Source organism: Lipophrys pholis (genome assembly GCF_963383615.2).
Source record: "Lipophrys pholis genome assembly, chromosome: 21".
Taxonomy (NCBI): Eukaryota; Metazoa; Chordata; class Actinopteri; order Blenniiformes; family Blenniidae; genus Lipophrys; species Lipophrys pholis.
Window position 1 is genome coordinate 14,853,547 of NC_137649.1, and position 14,101 is coordinate 14,867,647.

Consider the following 14,101-nt stretch of genomic DNA (forward strand, 5'->3'; position numbering starts at 1 on the left):
AAGTGGATCAGCTGTCATTACCTCATCGTTTGAATCCTTTTCAATCTGCCCTATAAAAAAAATAAACTAAGATTTCTGCACATTAACGGTTGGTTGGTTTTAACACCATTGATAGAAAGTAGTGGTTAATCCAAGAAATCCAGGAGGTACAGTGTTTTAAATAGTTTTTTTAAATCCATTGGATTCATATGGAAATTACCCCCAAAATACAGAATTCTCGCTAATGAGTCCTCCCTCATTGAAATGGTAAACATGCATGTTTAGTATTTAGCTTGAAGCATATTTCCACTGAAGTCCAGGCTGACAGATCTTCGAGCAAAACTCCAGACTTTTTCTCTTGTTTACACTAAATAAAGACTTGACGTAACCATTGAGCTGCAGCAGATTCTCCCACACTCGTCTCTTTTGCTATTTTCTGGCTCCGGCTCCACATCCTTAATCTCGCCTGCAAAGCTTTGATTGGCCTTCGGTGTACATTTCAAGCATGGCAGCACACATCAATAATGACAGAGTAACTTTATTCGCCGAACATCAAGTCTGTGCAGCACATCACAGGACCTGAACTAAGTTATGAATTAAATTTTCATTCATATTTTTACATACAAATAGGCGGTTTTAGTGCAGAGTGAATTATATGCTTGATCAGGTGAAACACCTTATTTATGCAGGGACACAACCAAAGTTATCATTCAGACTTGCATATAGAAAAGTGCTTGTGCGTGCAAAAACACTTGAGCACACACCTAAACACAAGCTGACACACATTTATGTGAGTAAATTATTCAAGGTGAGTCATAGCTTGAGTTGTTCTCACACCTGCTCCATATGTCCGCAGGCTGGTTCATTATCCGGGTAACTGATCTACTTCATCACCGAAGGCAGCAACACACTGTAAGGGCCAGTGTGTCACACCCTGCGACCACAAGTGGTATCGCATTACCACAACACAAACAGCGAGCCGTGACGCACCATGGTCCCCTGGCTGTAGTGGTATATTATATTTTATCGTGTGTTTCCCCCTGAGGCGGAGAGATATACCTTCATGTTCTCTGGAGTACACTGTGCGTGAATAACTGACCGGTGGGACAGACGTCAAGCTTGACTGTATTCAGTATCTCTATCTTGTGATTAGCGGCTCCCCTTTGGTGTTGGAGGAGAATCAGCGGGTCCACAGAATCCGATTCATAATCATGCAAATATTAATAACCAACTGATTAACCAGATGAAGGACTTTGTCATATCAAGTCTGCATGACTTCCCAAAATACACAATTATAGGTTGGAATATCCAGCCTTCAACATTAGTAATAATATTCGTGAGAAAGAAACAATAAATTAGTTGCTCATGTAATCAACAGATGGACTCTTGTGTTTTGCAAGTCCATTCCTGGATGACAACTATCTTGCATGATACAAATGTCTATCTTTTCCTACACTTCTAAATCACATAATTGTGGCATAACCATGGTCTGCAGCCTGTTAGTTAACTGTAGTATAGGATATAAACTCTCCAGCTTAATGCATCAGCGGAGGAATAATCCACAGGTTTCACCTAGGCTTTTGCGATTGTACAGTATCTTTGTCCTCACTCGTATGTAAAGTGGCTGCTCTGCTTTAAAACATTGTCCTTCCTGACACACACAGCCTGAGACTCAGTTGTTTCTAATGCAGACATAGAAGCCTGAAAACTAGTTAAGATGTAAGACATACGTTGACTTCAAAGTTTCCTTTGTAAAATATTTCAAAATGCAGCAAGAATGCCAAGGTGACCCAAAAAGGAAGTACCAGTGTGGCGATAGATTAAAATGAGTGACTTTGTGTCTCTAAGTTAACTCACTTCTCAGTATTTTTTTCTAGTTTTCTATTAAGATAAAACGCAGAAGTTTCCTTTAATCCCCCCTTTTTTTGTGCTTTTTTTCTGTTCAGGAAAATGAAGTCGAATTTAATTTCATTGTTCAAGGACAAGAGAAATATTGAGTAGCACCAACAAGCAGTTCATAAATAGGATTATGAATATGAATAAATTATTCTGTAAATAAAAACTAGAAAGCTAAGGATTAGGGGAGCTATTGCATAGGGTTAGTCTGTTCATAATGGGCTCCACCAATCTATGCTGTTCCTTCCGGTTGCTTTCTATATTCCTGGAGAAACACACAGTCGTTTCAGCATTATAGGTAGTCTCTGTTGGGCCTTCAAACGTCTGATGGCAGATTTTATAGTCCAGATAAGGTCAGCTGAGATGTGGACCCCAAAGTATTTTCAGCTCTCCGCCTTTAAGGTTAGGATTAGACTGCAGTGGACCTCAACCTTCTGAAGTGTAGTAACATTTCCCTGGTGTTTGTAGAGTTAATGTCCTGGTTATTCTCTCAACATCATCATCTTTTTCATTGTTTTCATATTTAAGTCGGACTGTTTTGTGTCATCAGCAAATAGGAATATGTTGTCACTGGAGTGGAGCTCAGACCTTGAGTAGTTTCTCCTGACAGCACCAGTAGAAGAAGGATATTTGTTCTGGATTTTCACAGTAAATGAAAGTGGTCATCATCTTTGATCAGCGGTTAAAATCCCATGTCAGTGTTGGGGAGAAGACAATAAACAAGAAATCTTTTTCAAAGGTTGTTTTTTTTTTTGCGGTCAACAAGTTACACGTAGCAGCTTGTAAAAGTATTAATACTCCTTGAACTTTTCCTCTTTTTGTCATATTACAAGCACAAATGTAAATGTATTTTATTGGGGTTTCATATCAGAGACCAACACAACGTGCTGCATGATTGAGAAGTGGAAGGAAAATGATATAAGGTTTCAAATTCTTTTTAGGGTTTGGGATCGTTTTCACATCCCCTGATCCAATACTCTCTAAAACAGGGGTCTCCAACCCCGGTCCTCGAGGTGCCCTGTCCTGCATGTTTTATCTCTCTTCCTGCTTCAGCATACCTGAATCAAATGATAATGTCATCACCAAGGTTGTGAAAAAGCCCAATAATGAGTTCCTCATTGCAATCAGGTGTTTTGCAACTGGGAGAGTTAAACATGCAGGACAGGGCCCCCTGATGACCGAGGTTTGGAGACCCCCGCTCTAAAGCCACCTTTAGCTGCAATCACAGCTGCAAGTCTTTTGGGGGTGATGATCCTGCCACGCAAAGTGTTTTACATTTAGTCCAAATTAAAAATGTGGTCTCATCTGACTAGAACACCTGCCTCCACATGTTGTAGGCTGTATCCCTAACATGGCTTGTGGCAAACTGCAAACAGGACTTCCTCTGGCTTTGTTCCAACAATGGCTTTCTTCTTGCCAGTCTTCTACAAAGGAGTAATTTGTGGAGTGCAGACTGATAGTTGTCCTGTGGACAGATTGTGAATCTCTGCAGCTCCTCCAGAGTCACCACTGGCCTCTCGACTCCTTCTCTGATCAATGGGCTCCTCGTTCGGCCTGTCAGTACAGGTGGATGACTGTTGTCTTGGTAGGCTTGCAGTTGTTTCCATTTTCTATCTAAACCTGAAACGTTTTATATCTATAATCAAAGACGTGAACCGAACCCTAACCCTCCGCCTGCGGGTAACTAAACCATTGCGCCACACCCAGGTTTGGCCTGACATGCTAATGGATTTTTCCAGACAAAAATTATAGCGCTAGATAGCTCTCTTTATTATGTGTGGTTGGAAATGGTTCTGTGTGTGTGTGTGTGTGTGTGTGTGTGTGTGTGTGTGTGTGTGTGTGTGTGTGTGTGTGTGTGTGTGTGTGTGTGTGTGTGTGTGTGTGTGTGTGTGTGTGTGTGTGTGTATACGTAAAATACATTTTAATGGGTGTCTTGCATGTGAATCAATAGATGCAGGTCATTAAACTCTAAGTGAGGAATTTGTGACCTGAATCTTCATATTTCCATCATTATGTGCTGGCTCATACTTCCCCTCCATGTATCCTGTAAAGGCCAGTTCACACACGCCCTCACATGCACACCTGTCAGCTGTAACATTTTCATTTCACACTGCAAGTTACCAGCAGCGGGAGAGGATTCGTACCTTGAGAATGCCTCCGTCGGGTTTGCGATCATATTTTACATTTCAAAGTTGCGCTCCCCTTCTCTGAAGTTCACCTGAACCAGATATTTCGTCATAGTCACGCCTTTATTTCCTCCAGAAACACGAGGATCACAAAGGAAAATAATGCAAACTGAAAGCGAAGGCACCTCTGAATTATGGAGCAGATGAAAGTCAGTTGTTTGCAGATCTTCAATCAATAATGAATGCCACCTTTTGAAGTGCTAAAAAGTAAGCTAGAACATGATAGGCCCTGCTCAGCTCAATTATTCAGCACTTGTACACATGTTACAATGGCTGAGAGGAAATGACCGACCACAAATATCCCTGGACTATTGATCACCCCGCTTTCCTGTGACGGAAGCAATGAAATATACGGCTTTGGATTGTCAAAGAAATTGCTCCTTAGAGGTGCAGAAGTTGCTATATTTTAGCAGAGAGCAAACTTTTCCTCACAAAACCATCATTACACTGACCTTCCCCCTTCAGCCACTAAAACCCTCTAAAGTTGAGCGTGGAAATGTGCACTGGGGAGCCTGGCAGACAGACACCTTCACAGAGAAAGCATGCCGACGCCAAAGGGGAAGCACACACACACACTTGACATTCAAAGCAACGGCAGGCTCTGCAACTTTCAATTTACCTCATTATTAGATTTTTAAGCTTCACAGACAAATGCAGCGTCACTTTTTCCTGTAAGCCGAATTCATCACCTCAGACTCCAGAGGAAAGAAAAAGTAGAGAAGAAGGCTCGTATGGAGATAAAGAAAGAGAGCCGTATATTAATCTAGAGAAAGGCACCAAATGATAACAGCTTCCGTCTTTTATTTACCCAAAGATAAGCTGCGACTGCTTCTGTGGTTATACTTTGGTCATAAAATTGGCGAGAGGGTACTGTTTATCAAACTGAAGTGTGGATGTACTTGTGCACAGTGAGCTCGTGTTTTCACCACTCACTCCGACTGTCAGCTGCTATCGTCCTTTTGGGAAGCGAACATCATCCCATCCCTGCAAATTTGTCTGCGTGCATTTGTTTGTGTATGCGTGTGTTATGATGTTATCCCTCCCTGCGGAATCATTTCCAGCCCCGTGTTTGTATATCATACTTTAAGTGTTGAGGAGGTGTTTGTCTATGGGCCAGCAGAGCCAGTGGCCAGTGTGGTAGAAATGGTGTGGCTGCACTGTCTGTTCTTCATCTGTGGCCGATTGCTTTGGAGGCGACAGTATGTTTTGGGGGAAACTCTATAAATTATTCAGACGCTCTAATTGGCCACCTGACAAGGAACTGTACAGGGTTTCTTCCTGCTGTTCCTGAGTGGTACATAAATACAGTTAATAATCTGATGATGTTGTGTGTGAAACAGCAGGAGTTAAATGTTCCCGTTTTGTCTGGAATGGTTTTTACAGAAGAGTTAGAAATAAAATAATCCTTCTGTGATACAACATTATGCACTGTTTTCTTCTTATGTCCTGGTTGTGTGAAGTCATATATCCACCTTTTGAAGAATATTTTCTTAGTAAAGATTTAACTTTGCCTGCCTGAAGCAACAGAAGATCTCCCAACTCTTCAGGTACCCAGAAAGAAGTCCATTTCTTTCAAAAGAAATGGACTTATTTAGACATTCATAGTTAATTGCGATAAGATCTTGTTAACTTGGTTGAGGTCAAACATGAACTCGCTGGGAAAAAAAACCAACTTTGAAATCTTTGGTTTATGTAAAAAAACACTTATAAACCAATTCCCTGTTCATTATATCATTCGAATGCACTGCTTTTATCAACATTTCAATACATGAATACCGTCTCATTCAAAGTGTGGTGTACCTGTGCAGTTGGATATAAAGCGGTCTCGGAGACTCCATTGCATTTATACATTGTTTTCTTGAACCAGAAAGAAAAGCTACAGGCAAATTGAAGAAGTGAAGAAAAAACCTTTTCACTCAGTGCTCAAGGTGAATGAACGATGTCTTCAACCATTGTGTCACTTGTCCTTAAGGGAAATGATAAAAGTAAGACGGAAAGTAGCAGTGAATTGCTGCTGTGGCTTGAAAACCTTGCAAAGTTAGTCCGTCTGATATGCCTGCAGACGAGTCGCCTATTCCTGTATATTTATCATTACTTGTTACATCACGGTGCTATTTTTTGATCAGACTAATAGTTTGCAGTGATTATTCTCAACCATACAAGTGACATCAGAAAGCAATAAGTGGTAAAACATTGTTGAAGGTTTGTTCTAATTTACATTAGGAGTATAAGTAACTGTTGTGTCATATCTTTTTTTTTTTATATTATTGCTGAATTCACTTGTTTTCCTCTTTGGTGCTCAGATCAAGTGGAACTTTTTCAATCATCTCATACATCTGGTGTCTCATTTGCAAATGAGAAAAAATCTCCAGTATTTGAGTGTAATACATACAGACATCAGTGGTTTACTTAAGTAATAGTTCTTGACAACTTTAAACCTCTACGGATGACGATTCAGAGTTAAAATGAAAGGATCCCAGCAGCGGATGGTAACAGTTAAATCTAGTCAACTGCATGCTTTTTTGTGAAGTGATGAAGATCTAATGTGCAATGAAGCCTGTCTCTCATTCTTCATCTTGTGAAATATACGCTGCTGAGAAATGGGCTCATTTTGACCAATGAAACGGAAAACAAATTTGTAAAAATGAAAAGAGGAACATAACACAATTTACAGTTTAAAAAAAAAGGTATCGTTGAAATAATAATTTCCTGTGAGCTATGTTTTTAATCATCCATGCGTGAATCATTTTACTGAATAAAACTAAACTCATCGCAAGTGCAATAAAGCAAGAGAAGTTTGAATAAACTGAATACTGTTTATAAGACAAATACGTCGCGAGAATTAACCTTTTTAGCACTGCCTGATTAAGGTAATCCTTTTTAACTTCACGCACTCTCAATTCCAGAAATTGTAAAATGCTGTGTGTGTGTGTGTGTGTGTGTGTGTGTGTGTGTGTGCGTGCGTGCGTGCGTGCGTGCGTGCGCGTGCGCGTGCGCGTGTGTGTGTGAGAGATCGAGACGTTATCTTCTCACTCTAAACTGCTGTGAGGTGTGACGAACTGCAAAAGGGGCCGGTGACAAAGGCAGCGTGGCACTTTGTCAATGTCTGTCACGGTGTGTATCTGTTCCCACTCGTCACACAGCGGAGTGTTCATCACCATCACTCACACACTCACTTTCACACTGTGAGGCACGAGACGCGGTCAGCAGAAGTTTTTCAGTGAAAGAAAACGCTTGCCAGTGTCTTATTTTATTAAAAAAAAAACGTGACCCGGTGATGAATATGCATTCGTACAGAGATGAACAACGTTGCTCCTGAGGAGAAACATGCGGACAAAAAAACTGTATATATAATATTCTGCATTGAGTCTACTGATTTCTGTTCTCAATGTGTGTTTGTGTGGTTTCCCTGCAGACTGGTGGGGACGTTCTGCATGGTGCTTCAGAAAGTGGCTGAGGAGGGGCACCTGGAGCTGACCGACACACTCATTGACGATAACAACACATCGATAAAGGTAAACACTGCTCTTACTATGAAACAACAGCTGCTATTTACAGTGGCTATAATGTTTGTAAGTTTTTTTTTCTTTACCTCTTATATTGTTGCAATTTGTAGAATAAATCCACATGGATATTTGGGTTAAAATTAGGAACATAAAATAACTCATTTTCATAAAATTAGCTGCCATAATTCCGGTATAATAATAAGTCCTTCGGGGAGATTTCCCTGGTACAGAGTTTTTAAGCAAAAGTTGCAACGAATCAGCGAAGTTGCCCATCCCTGCTCTAAATAAAGTATTACCGTACACAACGACAAATTACAAAAACACAACAGCCACAGTCCTGTACTTGTGTCTTTCAACAAAAGTGTCAGTAAAAATCTGTCATTTTAATTATTATATTTGGCACAATCCCCAGAAAATCTGGTATTTTAGAATAAAGAAGAATAAAGAAATTATTGTTCAAAAGCTGTCGTTATAAATCAGCAGTTGTGTAGAGATGAGTGAGCTCAGCATTGGGTTCATGTGAGAGCTGTTCGCTGTTCATTAAGGATTAATCACCTACCGAATGATTTAATTGAAAAAAAACTACTTGGTTTAAAGTAACAGAGCACAACCTGTCTCCACAGATTATAAGACTATGAATTATATTACTCATCAATATCAGCCAAAATATAAAACAAACTGCACTAGTCACTTTAAAGTAACGAACAATTAGTGTAGTTTCTTTTTGGTAATATTAGTTTTTCAGTCATATCTTTTGTTCCGGTACTGTACAGAGACTTAGTTTGAAGGTGAAAAATAAAAGTGGCCGTTGAATCACAGGAGCACCAGTGGCCTTTTGAATTCATGGGGCCTTGATATACTTGTCTTGATAAACCCACGGGGTGTTAAATAAACATGCGAACATGGCCTTATTACTCTATAACCACAGGTATTCGGACAAGTGAGAATATTGCATTTAAAACTTTAAATATTATGGAGGAGCATAAATGTGTCACTCAATTGACGATGCAGTTTTTCTTTCTTAGTTCTACTTAATCTTATACTTTAAGATGAAATTAGTGTGGAACAAAACCAGCCTGTGAAAGACAAAATCCAACCGTTTCCTGTTGTACATTCGACATCCTGCCTGACAGCTATTGAAAGGGAATGAATGTCATTAGTCAGCAAAAAATGTTCACAAGCAAACAGGGGTCGTTAAACAGAGAAATCAATCTTGCGTTCCACCTACGGTGACGGCAGTAGGCGATGTAGTGGTCGTCATTTGGCCTATAAACGGCAGCAGCCCTGAAGACCCCCACATCAACGAGGATCTGATGGAAATACGACAGTCTCTTAGCAACATCAGCACATTAAGTCACTCCTCATTAACATTAATCTATGTATTCTCTATTGATCCAGTTTCGAACAGATAAACAGAGAGAAGCCCAGTAAGGGAGAGTATGAGGACAACTTTGTGGTAAATATATAATGTGAGAGTGACCATGTAAATGGAAATGAGGGCAGCTGAATGGGGGCTCGTAACATAACACCCCAAGGGGGCAAAAGTGTGTTAATGGAGCCAGAACTGCTGATGTGACGCTTCTGAGATGATGACAGACAGAATGGGAGTGCTTTAAGGGTTTCACACACCAATAGAGAGATTCACACTTAGACACTGACAGATTGTTTACAAGTTACTATCCAATGTATACACACACACACACACACACACACACACACACACACACACACACACACACACACACACGCACACGCACACAGCCAATGTCATTACCGTATATCCCTTTTGGCAAGAAACTGGTCAAACTAAAGTAGACTCAACCTTAGAGCAAGACTCTGTCTTACAACGCCGCACTTGTGCTGTTGCCATAGTAACAACTTTAACCCTTGATGTGCCGCAGTTGCAGGAAGAGAGAGTGGCAACCAGAGTCCTGTGTATATTCCTCATCCGTCTTTGTCAGTGGAATAAATTGGCTGCTCCGTAATAAAGATCAGGTCGCTGTCAGGAGGATATTTGTCCAAACACGATTACTGCGCAGACACGAAGACAAACAACGGTGCCATCGATGTTCCTGGTCTGCATTAAACAAACTGTTAGTGTCAATCTGAATTCCCCCTGCAGTTACCAACGGGACAACATGATTTATAGTCCTGCTAAGTTTGTTGCCAATATTGAGAGCTTTTTCTGTTCACAATAAAATGAACTGATCTCGACCTGCCGAGACTCACTGCTGTGGCTGGTTTTTTTTTTTTTGTTTACTCTTTAACTCTCTTGGATTTATGAAAATCCTCCAGTAAAATGTCACTAATGTAGTGTATTTTCACTACTTTAACTGTCTGAAAGAGATGTTCACTTTTCATTGCACCCATTAACAGAGGCTCACACACCAGTGGAGACAGAGTTGCTCTGTAAGTTGCTCAGCGTCCATTGGGAGCAACTTGGGGTTTGGTATCTTGTACACTACACAAGAAGTAGTGAACCACTTAACAAGAAAGCTTCAAACATACCTCTTAAACATACCATCCATTATTATTATTATTATTATTATTAGTAGTAGTAGTAGTAGTAGTAGTAGTAGTAGTAGCAGTAGTAGTAGTAGTAGTAGTCGTAGTAGTAGTCGTAGCATTAGTATTATTAATATAATTTAGATTGTTTAAGATATATTATTATTATTTCTTTTCATGTTTTTCTAGTATTTGATATTAGGAGTTTTTTCTTTGTTTTTTTTGTACCTTTCTTCTCTTTAATAATTGTTCAATTATTTCATCTGGTTTACAAACTCCCTCGTTATTATTTCCAAACTTTATTAGACAAGGCAAATGTATTTCTATAGCATCATTAAGTGACAAAACAATTCACAACACTTTTCAAAGAAATACATTCAAACAATTAAATTAGTTAAATGGCTTTTTAAAGTCAGGACAAAAAAAAAATACTTATTGGTTTTTTGTGTTTTATTAAAATACAAGGCCAAAAATACACATATTTAATGTAATTTAATCTTAAATACACGTATGGGGAGAAGATGCAAACTCCACATAGAAAGGCCCCAGCCAGTAGTCAAACCCGGAACATTTCACTGTGAGGCGAGAGCGCTAACCACTGCTCCACAGCAATCACTCTAAGTTTATGTTATATAGCAGTCTGCCTTTGACGCACTATGAATTGGACTAATCTTTATGAAAAGTGGCAAATAAATAAAGTTTATGATTGGTTATGATAGATTTTGGTGCTGAGACAGGCAGAGTCAAGGATCAAACCACTAATCTTAAGATTATTAGTATTAATTTAGTGCTAACCAAATGTAGGAGTTAAAAAACTAAGTAATGTGCAAGTTAAACTGCTAATAACAATTTAGCACTTTGTAATAATAAGAAATGTATTCTCCTAATTGGTGTGACTCTGTTACAGAGTGAATTTTACTGAACTCTCCACTGACTTTCAGACCAGCGTCACCATAGAGATCAAATACCAGCCGATGGACGGCACAGTGGGCGCGTGGAGCGACGGCGAGTTTCTGGATGTTCCCGAGGACCGTGATGGGATTTTTGCTTTTGAAACGGACAGCTTGCTGTCGGGACAAAGCCACGGGTCAGGGACGTCTCCTGGACGGTCGCTCCAGGGATCAATACCCACCTTCAGAAAGTGAGTCACATTCACATTGTCTCCAAGTCGGCTGTTGAATGCCTTCGTTGTGGAACTGAATATTCATTTCTTAGCTCCAAGATATTTTTTTTTAAAGCCTGTACTTTAGTTTTTAAGAGGATAAGAGCAGCACTCGTGCCAACAAGGCCCACGTAAGTGAGGATGAAATTAAATGGACTTGTTTAGTAGAGGTGGAACAAATTTAAATTCTTTTTGTAGTTGTATCTAATAGAAAAGTATACAGAAAGCATGTCTTTTATTTAGGTTTTTTACCAGTAGAGTATCATGTATCCATCTCTACTGCAGCATTCTCCAGCTTCGAGTCTGGGTATAAGTCTGCTATTCACTGGTGAAGGACATTTGCATTGGATAGGAGGTTTCTATTCAGGTCATCTGAACTAACATAGTATCTAGATGATAGTAAGAAAGGAGAAATTAGTAGTAATAATCACTGGTGTTTGTGAAAAAATGTTTTTGTCATCTTTTAAACAAATTTTAAATAAGTATTATAGATGGTGGAATTAATATAAATTACCATTTTTGAACTGGATGTTAATCAATGCCATAAATGTCACAAGGTGTGAATTAAAAGCCATAAAATAGGCTACGATTTTACGATGACCGTGACAATTGTAGGCAATACATGAGAATTTCTTGTGAGTTTCAAAATTAAATCTTTCCAGTGGTGCGCATAAAATTATCACCTGTTACATTTGGTAAACAAAAAGTCATGTGATTTTAAATTCAAATCCAGCTTTGCAGCTCATCCCACGATTTCAAAGGGCCGTACGGCAGCTTTCCAATACAGTTTGGGATTCATTACCACGAAGCATAGTCACAACGAGGTAATATAGTCACAACTAAATACTAACTCCCTTAATATATATGCTTTTTTTCATAAATGAGCATAAATGCACTTGAATTTCTACTTGGGGAGCCGTGTTATAAAGATGTGTGTTCCTGAGTTCATGTGTTTCTGTAAGAAGTGCATTATGAGTCACTGCAGAAATAAACAGTCAGAGTGTTTGAGCCCCTGGTTGATATGAGCTCCGCTGTTGTGAGCGTCGTCATTAACGTCATGCTGCTTCATAAAGTTGGCGTTGGTTTTGTCTGTGACCGTGTAGAAACGGATAGAAAATGAATTTCTTTGCACAGAATGAATTTCCAAACAATAGAGCGGGATATTTTTCTCTGGTTTTTAATCGATACTGTGAGAGTTTGAACTTTGCTTGACATATTGTGCTGCTGTTCATTGTAATTGACATGAATTGTTAGACTTCACAAGGTCACAGAGATTTGATATAAAAAAACAACAACTGTGAAATCCTTCACTCTGCATCCAGCTTTTTGCCTCGGTGCATTCTCCTCCTCTCTTGTGATTTTGCTGAATAATATGCGAGGTAATCCGCGGGTGCTGCAGATTTCTGCCGGGACTATCTGCGATGTAGGAACCGTAAACCCCTTGCTATGCTGCATTTAAACTGAGAGTGTGGAAAAACAGCTAAATGCTATTCTGCTCAGTATTTCAGTTTTTCTTTGTCTACACAGAATGCCTAAGTCTTATGGTGTACTCTGAAACACGAGAAAAGTTGCCCTATCTAAGTTATGGAGCCTCCCACGGGTGTTATATAAGAGATATTTGGATTCAGTCAACAGAGAAGAAAAAAGAAAGTAGTGCTGGTAGGAAACTCTGTCAATGGCTCAGGGAAAGAAGGATGAAAATCGTTTTATTTTTCACTACAGTGTTTTGTAAGGACATTAATTAGGCTTCACATACATTTTATTCACACTTTGCTTCAGATAAACAAACTCCCTCAACTGGCTGCCAGTCAGACATTGTGAGGGTGGCTGATGTGCCTTTGTTTAAATATAAAAAAAAGTAAAAGACTGGCTGAAATAAATGCAAACGATATCAAGCTTTACTAACAAGTACTGCTCGGATCTGCCCCAATGCCAGCTCTGGCTCGACAGATTTTAATAACCCCGCCACTTCTCAATCAACCTACCGCTGAATTAACCTCTGGTGGAGATGTTTGCAAAACGATGCTTCCCGAAGATATTTCATTGACTTTTGTGTTCTGATGCTTTGCAGCCGACGTTAATTGCCCTTATTGTGGCAATGAAGCGTGAACGTGGAGCCGATGATAACCTGGAATGACTTTCTCATTGCTCCAGGGGGGAGGAGGAGGAGGAGGAGGAGGAAGAGGGGGGGAATATATTGAGCAGTTTTGGCCCCGAGGTATATCTTCTGCAGCCTTCTGTGTGCGGTTTTTTGTCTTTTAATTCTACTTTTCAAACTGATGTGACGCAAATGCGTCTCCTCAGTTGTCACCTCGGCTGTCTTATTTTTTTGGCGATGTTAAAAGAAGTCTGTCCTTCCCAGGTGGTGGTAACGATGATGTCAGACAACAGATAACGGAAGTCTTTCTTCGAACTGGAACATAAAACCGTCACACTTTATTTCGGTCACACTCGAGAGACTCGGCGAACAAACACCTTGAGTTTAATCACGAGTGTGTTGATGAACAAACAGAGGAACTCCTCCCACTGCCGAATATTCCTGCAGCCTAAAGGCCACTTTTTCTTCCTCTACGAGAGTTTGTGCTCATTAAAGTTTTCAGTGGGAATTGAATTTCATTATATGGGTAAAGTGATATTGCGAAAGACCGGAGGTGGCTTATTAAGGCATATCGGCTTCTCTTCGTCTCGCTAACTGAGCGAAATTGCACTCGAAGTCGACTACCTCGCTGCCGGCCACCACCCACCTCTCGGCCTGCAGGATGATTTATGGCAGCACCTCTAAAGCATTTTGTTCTATCTGCAACACCACAATACGCCTGCGTCACAGGGGGGTTTTGTTATTCTTAATAAATAAATTACTTTCTGTC

The 14,101-nt window shown here is 39.9% G+C and overlaps 1 protein-coding gene across 1 annotated transcript in view; it reads left to right on the forward strand.

Moving 5' to 3' along the window:
• The window catches only part of otofa (otoferlin a), a gene marked incomplete at its 5' end in the record, with an annotated part of 77,761 nt that overhangs the window by 23,862 nt on the left and 39,798 nt on the right, over positions 1–14,101 (forward strand). Inside the window, 2 exons of the mRNA XM_080490309.1 lie at positions 7,477–7,576; positions 11,014–11,213. Coding sequence (XP_080346435.1) covers positions 7,477–7,576; positions 11,014–11,213 — 300 coding nt within the window. The remainder of the gene's footprint in view (positions 1–7,476; positions 7,577–11,013; positions 11,214–14,101) is intronic.